The sequence below is a fragment of the Epinephelus fuscoguttatus genome, linkage group LG10, assembly GCF_011397635.1.
Source record: "Epinephelus fuscoguttatus linkage group LG10, E.fuscoguttatus.final_Chr_v1".
Classification (NCBI taxonomy): Eukaryota; Metazoa; Chordata; class Actinopteri; order Perciformes; family Serranidae; genus Epinephelus; species Epinephelus fuscoguttatus.
Window position 1 is genome coordinate 20,053,827 of NC_064761.1, and position 15,502 is coordinate 20,069,328.

The 15,502-nt window shown below is 40.6% G+C and overlaps 1 protein-coding gene across 1 annotated transcript; it reads left to right on the forward strand.

Moving 5' to 3' along the window:
* The first annotated feature begins 66 nt into the window (after positions 1 to 66).
* Positions 67 to 14,964, forward strand: kcnn1b (potassium intermediate/small conductance calcium-activated channel, subfamily N, member 1b). The gene is made up of 10 exons (XM_049588731.1): positions 67 to 2,421; positions 3,721 to 4,851; positions 4,970 to 5,407; positions 5,672 to 5,767; positions 7,170 to 7,588; positions 9,445 to 9,586; positions 10,481 to 10,591; positions 10,897 to 11,024; positions 11,164 to 11,233; positions 13,297 to 14,964. Exons 2-10 carry the CDS (start codon positions 3,736 to 3,738, stop codon positions 13,582 to 13,584), a joined length of 2,808 nt encoding a protein of 935 aa, XP_049444688.1. The 5' UTR covers positions 67 to 2,421; positions 3,721 to 3,735; the 3' UTR covers positions 13,585 to 14,964.
* Positions 14,965 to 15,502: the final 538 nt, after the last annotated feature.

Consider the following 15,502-nt stretch of genomic DNA (forward strand, 5'->3'; position numbering starts at 1 on the left):
CATTTTTGCCTCTTGCTGCTGTGTTGGTTCCTCCCAAAAGATGATGGAGTTCAAACTTAAGTGGATACAGTTTTCAAGTCCAGGGTAAAGAACGCTCACCATTCACCAGCTGAAATGGTACTTTAAAACTTGAAAATAACTTTTTTTCTCCTGTTCCTTTAGTTACTTTGGCAGTTGACTAACCAGTTTCATCAAAGGAGCCATTTGTTTGCTTTAATAGCCGAACAATTGGCATTGAAGTCACTGTTGCTAGAGGATTAAGAGTCTTGCCCTAAATATAAACACATGCAAAGTGCGTTTTATCCCAGGATATCTTCACTGGGTGTTTTAGGCATACGACAACAATGCTAAACCCTTTCACATTTATTTTATCATATGGTTGGAATGGTTACACAGATAAATTGTACTTGTGGAGGTTAACTGCTCCGTTCAATGCAGCAAATGTAAAATGTGAATTGATTGAATTGTTACTCCTGACTGTACTCAAGCTCGAGTATTTACATAGGTAGGATTCTTTCACAGGCCATTCAGCCTCCAATATCCCTCCGGTATCTTAAAGTGTCATTCTCAGGGGAGTTTGCTGAGCGCAGACTTGGTTACATAGTTTCTATTAAAACCCAAGTGTGATACATCTTTCAACACCAGAGTGAGAAATTAACATCAAATCTTGTCATAGGCCCGGTATAACTGTCACTTCATTGCCTTATTTCTCAGCTACAGAGAGAGAACACTACTTCAGCCATGTTTACGAGGTGACAGATGCTCTATAATATTTCATCATTACAGAAAAGCCTTTACACAACAGATACGGCTCTGTAAAGTCAACAAAATCATCAAGATGTTTTTTTCTCATCCTAACCATCTCCATGCGTCAAACTGTAGCAATGAATTTGGCCTCCCTTATCTTCTCAAGCAGACCTTTTGGCCTTTCGCCAGCAGCGACTACAAGGTCCTATTATCCTATCCTAGCACCAAGGTTGTGATCCAAACACACAGAGCTGTGTTGGTTTTGTGTTTTAAGTTGGACTCATGCTGCAGTGTGCATGGATGCAACAAACCCATTTTAAAAACAAGTCACATGCTCCGCTATTTGGAGGAACTGCACTGGTAATCTAAACAAAACGTGAATCCAGATAACTGCAACAACAAAGTTTAAATTAGGGATCTACTTCCTGTTTTTTTTCCACATCCTGACTTTCAGAATTATATCATTTTGATTTAACACAACTGTGGTAGTAGTTCAAACTATTAAATTAGTTTTGCAGTCATTTATTTAGCCAGCAACGGCGTCCAGTGCTGCTGTTTGTCACAAAGGTTTTCTCCAGCACAGCAACATTCACATACTGAGCTGCTGAGGCAGCATGCTGTCGGCTTTGTAGGTTTGTGTGATGCCAGGTGGAGAGGCAGAAAGCAGGAATAGAAAGTGAGCTTTGGCAGCCTTAAATGTTCGTAACATATAGGTAAAACAAGATCAACTATTTAAAATATCTGCAGCGTTTTTTGGGAAATGGGGTTGGCTCTTCCACGGGTTTGAAAATAAAGGGAAATATACAGTGTGAGTGTAGACATTTATAGAGATTTTAAATGCTTCGGGAATGCAAAAATATTTTTGGGTTGATATTCAAGAAAAGCAAATTACATTTCTGGGAATACTTTGTTTTTTAAATTGCATGTACTTCACATTAAGAGGCAACAACAAAGTACTTGGTTGAAAGAAAAAAAAAAACAAGGCCACTCCTGCTGACTGAATCTAGATTTTAAACATGTGGGGGGGCTTTTAAACAGGAGTATTTCTTTAATATATCTTTTCAAAGTATTATCAGAAAGTTGTTAGATTTGTAAGAAGACATCTGAGGAGACTCGATCCATTCAGAACCAGATTTAAAAACAGGCCACTTTTGTCCAGCCAGGCTGTTGTGGCGGAGGAGATAAGAGCCTGTGCGAAGGCCTTTGAACCACAGAGCTTCAATGACAACTTCGGCTGACCTTTTGTTTTCCTTTCTGCATTGAAAGCGACCGGTCCCCTTTTCCCCCCCATAGCAACCAATCAGTCCACTCCCAATTTATTGGGATTTCTTTGAGCTTGTGTGTGTGATGTTCCGCCCTAAACACTCTGGTCTGATGTTACAGGTTTTTGTTTCCCTGCACACTCCCACTCCCTGTCCATTTGCATGGCAACCCTTTACTGGGCCAGCTGCTGCTGCCCTTTTCTTTCGTCATGTTGAATCCTAATCATTACTTTCAAAGGAGAGCGTCTCCAAAGCTCCTTTATCAAGTGTTTGTACTGGGAGGAGGCAAGCCGCTGTCCAGCACCCACTCAGGCTGCTCCTCTGCTTAACTCTCTGTTCTGCAAGCCGTGCGTATTTCCTATTAGTAACCTGCTTCTTCAAGTTTGGAGAAGATAACATATGGAAGAAGAAGGTAAGGAACACCAGTATAGTGGGGATTTGTTCATATATTATTTTCATTTATGAAGAAAACATTATAAAAACAATTTTTAAGGGGTTAACTTGCATTTGAAGGGTTAAAGTCTAAATTGAGACAGCCGCAATTTAAATTTAATTAGGTTTGCACTCTTAGAAAATGATTAGCACCCATGGAAAATGATGCGTAACTTGGAAAGCACATTAAGATCAACTAGCTCGCAGTCAAATGCTGTTATCTTTGAGTGTTTATATTTACTCTGGGATTTATTTTCTCCAGCTAATTTATGACTGAGCACAAAGATGCTGTTAGCTCACTTTTTTTTTTAATTTTCAGGATGTTTTTTTTATCTGCCCATTGTTTTACCTATGACAATTTAAGTTTTTCAGTTGAGTTTAGGAGTTAAAAATTTAGCATAAAGTCTGTGGTGCATCATGTTTGTTATGTACATCACACCAGGATGACATGTTTTATGAAAATAAAAGGATAAATCAGCACTTTTCTATTAAAAAAAAAAAGACAATTTTGTGTGTTTCAGTCACTGCTCTGTTTTATCACAGTAAAAAACAAAAGCAGATTACATTGAATTACATCCACTTTTTAAACCTTTGTAGATAAAAATTTATGACTTAATTATTCTAATTATTGATTTCTCTCCCCCCAAATAGTTAAATATTGTGTGAAATTGGCATAATTCTCTGAGCTTTTCTGATTTCTTTGTCCAGTAAACTAACAGAGGAGGGGGGTCACAGCTGCTTTTGACAGAGTGTTTCATATTCACAACCAGCTGAACACACAATTTGAGATTTTAACAAACCGCTGCTTTTACAACATGACAAGGTTTTTGCCTTGAACAGATACTCTATGTCATTGTGTTAAATAACGACTGTTTAAGGATTAAGCTTTTTCCCAGACTATTTAACACTGAGCGAAGCCCATTACTGAGGCAAAAGAGACAAAAGTCAGAGATAAAATGCCCTTCCAGATAGTGAGAATATTTCATTTTTAAAGTAGAATAACATCGGTTTCTATGTGAGGACTGTGTTTAACTTCAGAGTTAAGAAAATTTGTTCACACTTTTTTGTATGTTTCTATTCTGCTTGGGTTATTTGAGGATCTGAAAGTTCATGCTTTATACCTTTTGCTCTTTCATGGGCTGTGTATGAAGCAAAAAAGCAGCAAAACTACGAAAACAATGTGCATACCATTCAGCTGTAACATCCTGAATTCAAATATATTTCAGGATCGTTATCGTAAGCCATCCTCTTTCTTAAATGATCTGTGATCTCATTTCAGCTCTGCACTGATGCCATGAGGTTGATTCTGGTCAAACCCACCAACGCAACGCGACGTCTTGACTCAACAGGTGAGGTCTTCCATGATGGGGACCATGAGCATTGTACCTCAGGAGGTCCATCCTCAAAAACTCCTGAGGGCATGCGGGATCGATACTCAGGTGCCTCTGTGGAAGTGTCTTCTTCCCCGCAGGAGATGAGTCTCTGCTGTGTTTCATCTTCGCCCCATGAAAGATCTAATGGAATCAGCCCACCAAGAGATTCAGCCCAGATGTCGCCACTGAAAACCCAAAACCTAAACTTATCACATTTGAGTGACCAGGACTGGCTGTTGCTTTGTGGCCAGGTTAGCAGCGTGGGAGATGAATCACCCTCAGTGGAAAGAGCAGGAACCAGCGTGGGACATCCAAACCCCAGTGACAGATGTGGTTGTTCCTGTCCTGATGTACACCAACATCCAGAGGCCTCTACTTTTCATCAGGGCCCAGTCCAGCAAGGCTGCCTCTCCAGGGTTTCAAACAGGAGAAGCCTTTCATCTTCACCACACACCCAGCCTTTCTCCCAATGCACCCAAGCTCCAACCCCTTGCCAGGTTTTACCACAGCAAATAAACCAAAGGAATCTTTTGAAACCTGCAACGAACCATCCGCAGGATAATTTCACGCTCCAGCGCGGTGACCAAGATGGTCAAAAGGAGTTACTGCAGCAGCAGTCCTGCAATCATTTTAAACTTAAAGACAGCAGCAACGCAACTTTATTCAACATTCCCCTGACCTCCATCGAGTGTGCTGAGACAAATCAGAAGCTCCACCAACACTCTCAGCCTGCCGTCACCACAAACCTCAACTGGAGAGAGCTCTTTGGCAACGAACCACTATTAGTTCAGCAACGTCAAAGGAAAGACTCTCAGTGCTCGATGAGCGGTGATCAGAGCTGCAAGTCATCTGGAGATCCCTCCATTGTCCTCAAGTGCCGTCATCTCCCGTACAAGCCTTTGACCAGCACTCCGCGGGTGCAGAGATCGTCTACGCCAGCCAGTAACAAAAGTGTCCAATCCTTCTCCACCAGCCAGTATAGCTCACTTGAGAACCAGGATCTAGTGGAGGAGAGAGCTAGACGACGGCAAAGTCAGGTACATGGATTTTCTTTAAATGGTGTAGCTTCCTGACCTGGTGTGGGAGGTAATTCCCCCCTAATTTATTTTGCTAAAATGACAGCATTGTAACTGAACTTCTTACTTTCTTTTGCAGACCAACTCTCAACACCTCAGTAGATCAAGACTCTCAATCCTTAAACACACTCCTCCACCATCCTCCACCTTCCAATCTGGTGGCACAGTCAATGGGGATGCAGTGCGACCGCTGAGCAGCCAGGGCACTCTTAGATCCAGTCTTGCAGATCTCCCCTCAGGCCAGCAGCCTCTTCAGCTTCTCCACAGTGCCATCCTGGAGGATGCCTTCTCTAAAGTCATCAGAGAAGATTCCAGTAAGGCCAACAGTGAGAACCTGACCAGAGAGGAAGGCAGCGTACCACACAAGAAGACCAAGGACATTAGCTACCGGCTGGGTCAGAGAAAAGCGCTCTTCGGGAAGCGTAAACAGTTGAGTGACTATGCGTTGGTCTGTGGGATGTTTGGCATCATCGTCATGGTGATTGAGACGGAGCTGTCGAGGGGGTTTTATGGCAAGGTACTCTAGTCCTTTTCAGTCTGACTTTATTCATGGAGTGTAACAGATATACACAAAAGTGCACTGTAGAGCAGGAAAAAGTTTCATGGACTGTTCACACTTTAAGGGCCACATAAGCAACTTTATTAAAAAATAAGAGCCCTAGTAACAACTTCCTTAACTTTTAGGACAGACATATCCTCATTTATTTGTTTTGGTCAGTCAGTATGTCTTCACAATGGGCCACAATCATCATGTTCATGTTTCTTCCTCCATTATTTACAGGAATCTATATATTCATATGTACTGAAAGGCCTGATCAGCCTCTCGACTGCTATTCTTCTTGGACTCATTGTGATGTACCATGCAAGGGAGATCCAGGTGTGTGGATAAATTAAGATGTCTTCATTTATACTTTTTAGTTCCCTTGGTAAATCTAATTATCATAATTGAGAATGCAATATTTAAATTAGCACTCTTACTGGGAAAGAAAACTTGCCAAGTCAACTATGTGGTTCATCTGATTTGTGGCACATCATCCTGGCGCTCACAAGTCGTCAGGAAATTGTTTTATTTTTACAAAATATTGTTTCACAGAATACAGTAGATGATCTATTGGCTCAGTTAGGTGAAATGCCAAACATGCCAAAAAAGGGGCAATCAACATTTAAAGGAGCAATGTGTAGAATTTAGGAGGATTTAGTGGCATCTAGTGGTGAGGACTGCATATTGCAACCAGCTGAAACTTCTCCCGGTTTGAATTTCTTTAGCAGTCATTGTTCAGGAGGTTTTTACCAGAGCCGAATTATCCACAGATGTCTCTTATTCTCCAAAACAAACAGACCAGGTGATTAAACTGATAAAAATGCCGAAGTAGTTTTGGGGTTACAAATCGCTGTGTCTCTGATATTGTTCAGCGCGTTGGAGATCCAGACATTTGGGAGGTTTTTAGCAGGAGCTGAATTATCCACAGAATTTTCTTCCTCTCCATAACAAATGGATTCGGCAATTTAAATTGATAAAAACACTGAGTAAAGCAGTTTTACAATAAAAAAATAAATCCATATTTTTCCAACACTCGTTGCAGAGAGACTGCTAACTATGTTGGCTGATGCAAAAACATGAATGACCCATTCTAGAGCCAGTGTTTGGTTTCTCTGTTCTGGGCTATTGTAGAAACATGGCGGTGCAACATGGCAATCTCCGTGGACAAGGACCCGCTCCCTATGTAGATATAAACGGCTCATTCTAAGGCAATGAAAACACAATTCTTATTTTATCCACTAAAGAAAACATACTTATTTTATATTCCATTTTTGCCAAAAGAGCCCCCTAAATCCTACACACTGGACCTTTAACTTGTCACTTCACCACTTAGTCCAGAGGTCAATGGAATATAACATTACATGTTTGCCTTGCATGTCCTTGTCCATGGAGTACGCCATGCTGCACTGCCTTATTTCCACAGTAGCTCAGAATGGACAAATCAAGCACTGGCTCTAGAGAAGGCCTTTAGTGTTTTTGCATTACCTGAAGGCCAATGCAGGTTCCCCCACACACTTAGAACAGCAGGGGTGAGGGAAGGGGCATTCAGTTGATTGCAATCTGCAACCTCACCACTAGATGCCACCTCTAAATCCTACACACTGCTCGTTGAATAATACGTTAAATTAAAACAGTCCAAACAAATGCTGTGTGTTTATCATTAATATTTCTCTGCTTTTGTGGTTAGTTGGGTCATTTAATATGCAAAGTTCCTCACCCTAAATTCTCCTCTCTGCAGCTCTTCATGGTGGACAATGGAGCGGACGACTGGAGGATAGCTATGACCTTTGAGCGGATTTTCTTCGTTGCGTTTGAGCTGCTCATCTGTGCCATCCACCCAATCCCAGGCCAGTATGTGTTCACCTGGACAGCTCGACTGGCCTTCAGCTACACAGCATCAGTGGCGGATGCTGATGTTGACATCATCCTCTCTGTGCCCATGTTCCTGCGCCTCTACCTGATTGGTCGGGTCATGCTGCTCCACAGTAAGCTGTTCACGGACGCCTCCTCCCGCAGCATCGGGGCACTCAACAAGATCAGCTTTGACACTCGTTTTGTCATGAAGACTCTGATGACCATCTGCCCCGGCACGGTCCTGCTGGTCTTCAGCGTGTCTTGCTGGATCATTGCAGCGTGGACTGTGCGCGTATGTGAGAGGTATTAACTCAGAACTTCTGAATTTCTCACTCTTCCTTTTCTTCCTATAGTAAATAACAGTGGTGGAACTAAGTACATTTACTCAAGTACAATTTGGACTTACTTGTACTTTACTTGAGTATTGAGTTTTTCCATTTCTGTTTCTTAATACTTCTGCTGCACTTCAACTTATCTTTAGGTACTAGATACTTTTTAGGTTCAGATTAATCATGAAAAAAGTAATCAACAAATACACAATTTCAATATCCATCAGCTATGGTCTAACAACAATATCAGATTATACAGAGCTTAACAAATACATGATGATATTATTATAATGAGATATTATTATGTAAGACTTAAGTGATCCACAGGAGGAAATTCACAAGCTACCCTGCCCTATATAAACTACTATTCTGTGTGTAGAATATAATTTTTTTTACCAGCTGTAATATTAAAGTTATGTACACATTGATGCATCAATTAAACAATAATCATAATCCAATAATATAATATAAATTATATATAAATATGCTATCTGCATATTGAGTTCTTATGTTGATGCTAATGCTTTTGTACTTTTATTAAGTGTTTTACTTGTAACAGAGTATTTCTGCACTGTGGTATTACTACTTTTACTCAAAATATACTTTATATACTACCATTTGAATGTCAGTTACTTGATTACTTCGATTAATTTGTGAAGAAAATGCCTCCACGGTGAACAGAGAATCCAAAAAAAGGCCAACATTCTTTGTGAATTTAAGTCACTGGGGACCACATTTAAAGCTTTACTGTGCAGGATTCTCAGTTGCTGTTTGTAATCATGCTCGCCAGGGCAAGTAAAACTAAAAGCCAACCCCAGATTCACTATCATTTCCTGTTTCACTTCGCTAAATATGTGTTTTTTCGGTGCTGTGTCTCTTGGATACCTGAGCACTGTGGGGGTACCGGCCTATAAATGTCCCAAACACAGAAAATAAGAATAAATTAAGAAAAAACAGGCAGGGGGGCAGAGTCTCTGCAGAAAAATACACCACCACACACCTACATTGGGTCCTAAGTGATAATTAAGAAGGGTTATTTCAGTGTTTTGAGGAAAATCCTGCATACTATGTCTTTAACAACAGCAAAAGTATACCAAAACACCTGTTTACAATCTCTCACACAACTTGTGCAGTATAATCTAAATCTTTATCCAGACATATGCACATTTCTACCCAAACACATGCACTGTACCTAAAAGATTATGATAATAAAAACAAAAAAACTCTGCCTTCAAGTAGTGCACTCAGTGTGTTCCTACTAGCTGCCCTTGAGCAGAGTTCAAAAGGATGCATGTGCACAGGCGTGCTACTCAGCCTTCCATGAGACTGTTTGTACTTATGTGTTTAAAGTAGTAAGGTTTTAGCAATAATGCATGTGTTTGGGGAACACTGAGCTCACGAGTGGATAAATGAGACTTGCATTATACTGCACAAGTTGTGCGAGAGTTTGTGAACCGATGTTTTGAAATAGTTTTGCTGGTCCCTGTTCACTTCAGTTCATTAAGAATGTTTGCCTTTTTTGGATTCTCCGCTCTTTGTGAAGGCATTAGTAAAAAACAAAGAATTCAAGTTAACGCGGGGTGATTCACTGACATAGAAATGGTCACTTTACAGGTGCAGTATTTCTTTAAGTAAAGATCTAAGCACTAGTAACCAACTACATTACTTTAGTATCACAGGTTTGTGTGTTTCCATGTTGTTCAAATGATGAATATCATTTTGAAAAAACAAAATCTGTGCTAGTCTAACTGTAAAAACATCTTCCTTAGCATATCTCAACAAACACACATTGTCTCTCAGCCTTTACGTCCAGGTGCCATGTCTCTACAGGTATCACGATGCACAGGAGGTGACCAGTACCTTCCTTGGAGCAATGTGGCTGATCTCCATCACCTTCCTGTCCATCGGCTACGGCGACATGGTCCCTCATACCTACTGTGGGAAGGGGGTTTGCCTGCTGACAGGAATCATGGTGAGATTTGTACAGACACAGTACAACCAGACACAGCATTCCCACTATAGCCAAGTTACATACTGCCATATGACAACACATATTTGTCCTTAAATTTTATAGTAAACCTCATAATTTGCTAATAAACTTATTTAATAATTTAATTTAATAAACTTATAAAGCAATATACACGTAACTAGGCATGCACAATATTGAATTTTTGCCAGTATCTCATATACAGATATTTTCTAACTCATTTTGGCTGATTTTCCCACCTAATTGCAGAGACCACCAAGTCTCTCCAGTACTGAAATTAACATATTATTAACCCTTCTCTTATTATCATTAATGGCCTTAGGTTAAATATAAAACATGCCATACTAACTTTTATGTAACATTTTCAAACAAAACTGTAAAAGCCATTCTACTTTAATAGGCCTGGATAATCCCCTCCCTGAGACAACCCTGACAGTACCCACAACCAGGGCAAATTTGACCGATGTGGACAAATTAAAGTTGCATAATTTAGTCGTCATCTTATCGATCTGTCAACCCAGCAAGGATTTGTTCTGTCTGGCAGTTAAAGATTTAATTTTAAAGGCTTTCTGCTGCTGATACCAATGACATAACAATGTTATCCTGCATCCCTACACCTAACAATACTTCTCTTAATATGCAATTCATTACTGCATGACTGGAGGATGTGTTTACGCTTTGCTGTACTTTTATCACAGTTTACCTGACCTATCTCTATTACACATGATTATTGTAGTCGCAAAGTTTCCTTCATTTCTGCTTTTATAACAACTTTTATAATAATGTCACTTAAATACCAGTATAGTGCGGACTGTAAAATTGGTAAGGCTGTAGATGATAGTAATGTTCTGAGCCACTAACCACTGCTCTTCTCCTCAGGGAGCGGGCTGTACAGCCTTAGTGGTCGCCGTTGTTGCACGAAAGTCAGAACTCACCCGAGCTGAGAAGCACGTCCATAACTTCATGATGGATACTCAGCTGTATAAAAAGGTCTCATATGCACATAGGCATGCACATTTGTTGTACACAATCATTATTATTCACAGTAAAAGTGTCTGAACATGACTACAATAATTACTTTATTGACCAACTTGGGTCAGTTTATGTTTTGTTTGATTTATGTCTCAAAGAGTTTGCAGAGGAACCTAATCTGCAACATGATATGATACAGTACACCAGCAAAATAAAATAAAGAAAACGGAATAAAAAGCTCATGATACAAACATTACTTAATGTAAATGTTCATTACATTCCTATACTGCTGTTTCATCTGCATGATATTCTATCCCTGCCAGGTAAAAAACACAGCAGCGAATGTGCTGAGGGAGACGTGGCTCATCTACAAAAACACCAAGCTGGTCAAAAAGATCGACCGTGCCAGAGTGCGCCACCATCAGCGCAAATTCCTGCAAGCCATCCACCAGTAGGTATTAAATATGTCATCACCACGGAGTGCAGAGTTTAGACAACAGAGAGGTCTCCAGTAGTTATCAAGACACACTGAACTCTGCATTTATTTCACTTGGTACAAACTTGACATTGCTTCTGATTTTTGATTTCAGACTGCGAACAGTCAAAATGGAGCAAAGGAAACTCACCGATCAGGCCAACACAGTCGCTGACCTTGCCAAGGTTTGTAAAAGCTGCACATTTCATAAAATTTGCAGATCATCAAAAAATCAAACCATCCTCAGAAAAAGTGTTTTCTCATTGTTACATTACTTGGATGTTAAAGGTATGTTCAGTGTTACACTAGAAGGCTGTTTTCATATTCCTCTGCTGATGGGAGAATGTGTCTCTGTGCTCTGTTCAACTGAAATCTGAGTTGAACATGTGTATGCATGGTGGGATTTTCTGATATCACAACTAAGTCAGTCATGGTCCGGTATGCGACTCACAGAAGCGTGGGAACTTGTAACCTCCTGTGCTCATATACTGAGAATGGATTTTGCAGTAATTTAGAGAACATCGCTTGTTTCACTGAATGTGATGACATGCACAAGTTTATGAAACAACATTGGTTCTTTTTTCAAAATCAAAAACATAATTCAACAGTGATTCAGCCTTGGTGTATGACGTTAATACAACAGGGAATATAATGTACATTAGAATGCAAGCTAGGAGGTTATTCATATTTCCTGTATACATCCCAGTTTCTTTCAGAGTATTCCAGCTCGCATGTCCAGGTTGCTAATTAATGGAATATAGTGCTTCAGTGCTCAAACACATAAACAGGATACTTCAAAAACACATTCATTTATGGGTTATTCCTGACCATGTTAACGCACTCAATGAAAGTTGTCTTTTGTAGAATTTGAATACTGTTTATCTTTTCTTGCAGAAAACAAACATACAAACAAAAAAAGTCACTTATTATTCAAAACATGTGATCTGTAGGGGATCTTTAAGTTCCATAGAAATTAAAATACGTCACCTTGTTAGCGAATTATGTCTTATTGCCTTTTAACCTCTATCGTAAACACACAACCACAAAACATTATTTTTGTATATTTTTAGATCAAATCCCCATTACTTTATGTCCTGGAAAACTGTTGATCTTTAGCAGTTACTCTCTACTGCCGTGGTTCCCAACTGGTCCAGTCACGGGGTCCAGATTTCTCCTTAGTCATTAGTTCAGGGTCCACACAGTTTAATATGTTCAGTATCATACTTTCGTTTGGCCATGTCATGGAGCTAGTTTACTGTCTCAGTTAAGTAGCTGTCCGTTATTCACTCAATGTAGAGTGTGGATGCCTGACCCGAGCATGATGGGACCTGTTGGGCTGGGTTCGAATAACAAATCAGATATTTTGCTCGGGTTTGGCGCACTTGAAATGCTGCTGTGTTGTGCTATGACCTATTCAAGTGCTGGAATTTGTTATTTATGTGACAACGCCCTAACGCAACACAGACCAATAGGCTAGTTGCATTTTGGATAGGAGGCCGTGAATATTCAGACTGAACTAATGAAAATGGAGGACGCTAGACAAAACTTGCTATCAGAAAAGTTTAAAATTGCCGAAACTGGTGTGTAATATGTGTGAGTGTAGTGTGTGAGTGAGATTGCGTAAAAGGTGAGGCCACAGCGTGTGTCTATTAACTCTGCTCCAAACTATGTCAGGTAACAAACTGCGTCGGGCTCAGGTCGGGTTCAGACTTAAAAATCAGACAGTGTGTCGGGGTCGGGCCGGGCTTGGTTGTAACTGTCTCAGATCTGGGTCGGGTACAGTCAGGAAAATGTGACCCGAGCCGCGCTCTAACTCATTGTACAGCAGGAAACGTCACTTGTGGTCCATTCAGAATGTACCCGTGACTTATGTTTGGACCATGACCCACCTGTTTGGAACCACTGCTCTACTATATTAACATGCTTAGCAACAAGTTTTTTTTGCAGTCCGTTTGAGGATACTGTAGACCATTCACTTAATTTCACATATGGAATGGGCCCACAGCTTTACTACTGTAAATACACCATATTGTGTAGAACTTCATTAAACCTTTATACAAAAGTTGTAGTATTTTTAGCAACCAGCAGATAAAATGGCAACTTTTTCCGCATTTATAATCTGTATGTAAAACTATATCCTAATGTGGGAGAGAGGTTCCCCACGCCACTTACCCTGCTGTCTCTTCAAATGCACCACAACATGCTGTAAAGTCAGATGTATGAACTGTGCTCCCCTGTTGGTTTCCAGACTCAGAACATGATGTATGATCTGGTGTTGGAGCTGCAGCATCGCAGCGAGGAGCTGGACAGGAGGATCGCAGCTCTGGAAGAGAAACTGGACTCCATCCTTCTCAGCGTGCAGTCGCTGCCCGTTGTGCTTTCTCAAGCAATAACAAAGCTGCAAAAGGATTTCCTGGACGACTTGGCCTGTCGTGTCCACTTCCTGTCATCCTCCCTGAGCTCTGAGTGCTGTTCGGTCCCTGCCAGGCAGCTCTGTCAAGGACCCGCCACACCAGAGACACCGTACAGCTCATAGGCCTCACTCAGTGGTTTTCCTTTTAGTCTGTGACCTTTTTTTTTACACTGGGAAGGATTTTCTCAACATGCACACTTTTTTTTAAAAGTTGTGCTCTGCTACACATTCATACAGTTACACACATTCACCCCTGGGAGTTACAGCTTCCGCTCCAGGGAGAAGGGAAGTCCCTCAGTCTTGGAGGGGAAGGGAAAAGCATTACTCCTTCATTTCCTCTTCTCAAAGTTTCACACATAACCCAGCAGCTGGGTTTTCAGATACAAACACCCAAACATCAGTCCATAGAGCCTATTTTTATCTCACTCCAGAGATCCATATTACTGTCATGGTGAATAAAATCCATGATTAATACAGTGTATCTTCTACAGCCTAACTGAGTTCACTCCTAAGCAATTAAATGAATAAGGGATTCCTAATTTTTTTGAGCTCAAAGACCTCATCTTGTTAAGCCTGTCTTGTTTTTGCTCACCAGTCCACTATGTTGCTGTATTTATTTCTGAAAAATCTAACATTATGGAACTGGAAAAGGTTCTTTGTTTACTAGTTATTAATGATCATCTCGGGGGTGGGCTCGTCGTTGCTGCCTAACTGGCAGTGAAGATGATGAAGGCTGTGCTCCCATACATCCAAGAGTTGTTGTTTTTCCTCTTCCATCAGGTCCCCCATTAGAGAAGGGTGGTTAGGCATAGACAGGGAAGACTTTCTGCTTCAAAGCAATAACGGTCTGGTGCTAGCTGAGATTTCAGAGCTGTTAAAGGCTTGTGAGAAGTGTGGTCTCAGATGGTCAGACCAAACTGTTATGATTGTGGTAAATGCCAGACTAAAGCCTAAAGGGGAAGAAACGTTGCACTGAGGGAGCCTAGACTTTAGAATATCGGATTTATTTAACATGGCGATTGTTTCAGAGCCACCCGAATGCTCTTGTTTATTTTCTTCACTCACATCCTTGTTTTTCTTATTGTTTGTATGGTGATTTGCTGCTTCTTGCAACGTTTTCCTGTGTAGCAGTATCCTATTAAAGGCCCAGTGTGTAAGATTTAGTGGCATCATAGCAGTGAAGTTGCATAACTGAAACATCTCCTGTGTGCCAACTGTGTTTGAGAACTATGCTGGCTGACACACAAACACAAATGGCTCTATCTAGAGCCAACCTTTGATTTGTCTGTTCTGGGCTACTGTAGAAACATGACATACTCCGTGGAAGAGGACCTGCTCCATATGTAGATATGAATGGCTCATTCAAAGGCAACAGAAGCAATGATTCTTAGTTTCAGGAGATTTTAAACTGACTAAAACATATTTGTGAATATCATATACCATTTTTGCCAGTAGATGCCTCTAAATCCACACTGGACCTTTAAGTTGTACACATAAAAATCTTAAGAAATGTGCCATAGAAATAAAGTTTAATTATATTTAATGAATTGTGAATATTATTTACTTCCTTTGTTTCACTGGCCTTACACAACATTAATACGGTGTATTGTTTGCTATATTTAAAAAGTTTTAACTTTTGTAGTTTTTTTTAAAGACAGTCACGAATAAAGTGTTTGGCTTGGCAGGACTTGTGAGTAAGGCAGCTTCTCTTGGAAAGTAGGCTAACATTACACAAAATAAATTGTTTATAACAGAGAGATCTAAGTGTTAAGAAATTAATTTCATTCATCTTCTAACTGCTTCATCCTCTTGAGGGTCGCGGGGGGGGCCTGGAGCGAGAGGCAGGGTACACCCTGGACAGGTCGCCAGACTATCACAGGGCTGACACATAGAGACAACAACCAACCTACGGACAATTTAGAGTTACCAATTAACCTGCATGTCTTTGGACTGTGGGAGGATGCCAGAGTGCCCAGAGAGAACCCACGCTGACACGGGGAGAACATGCAAACTCCACACAGAGGGTGCTCCCACGCCCAGG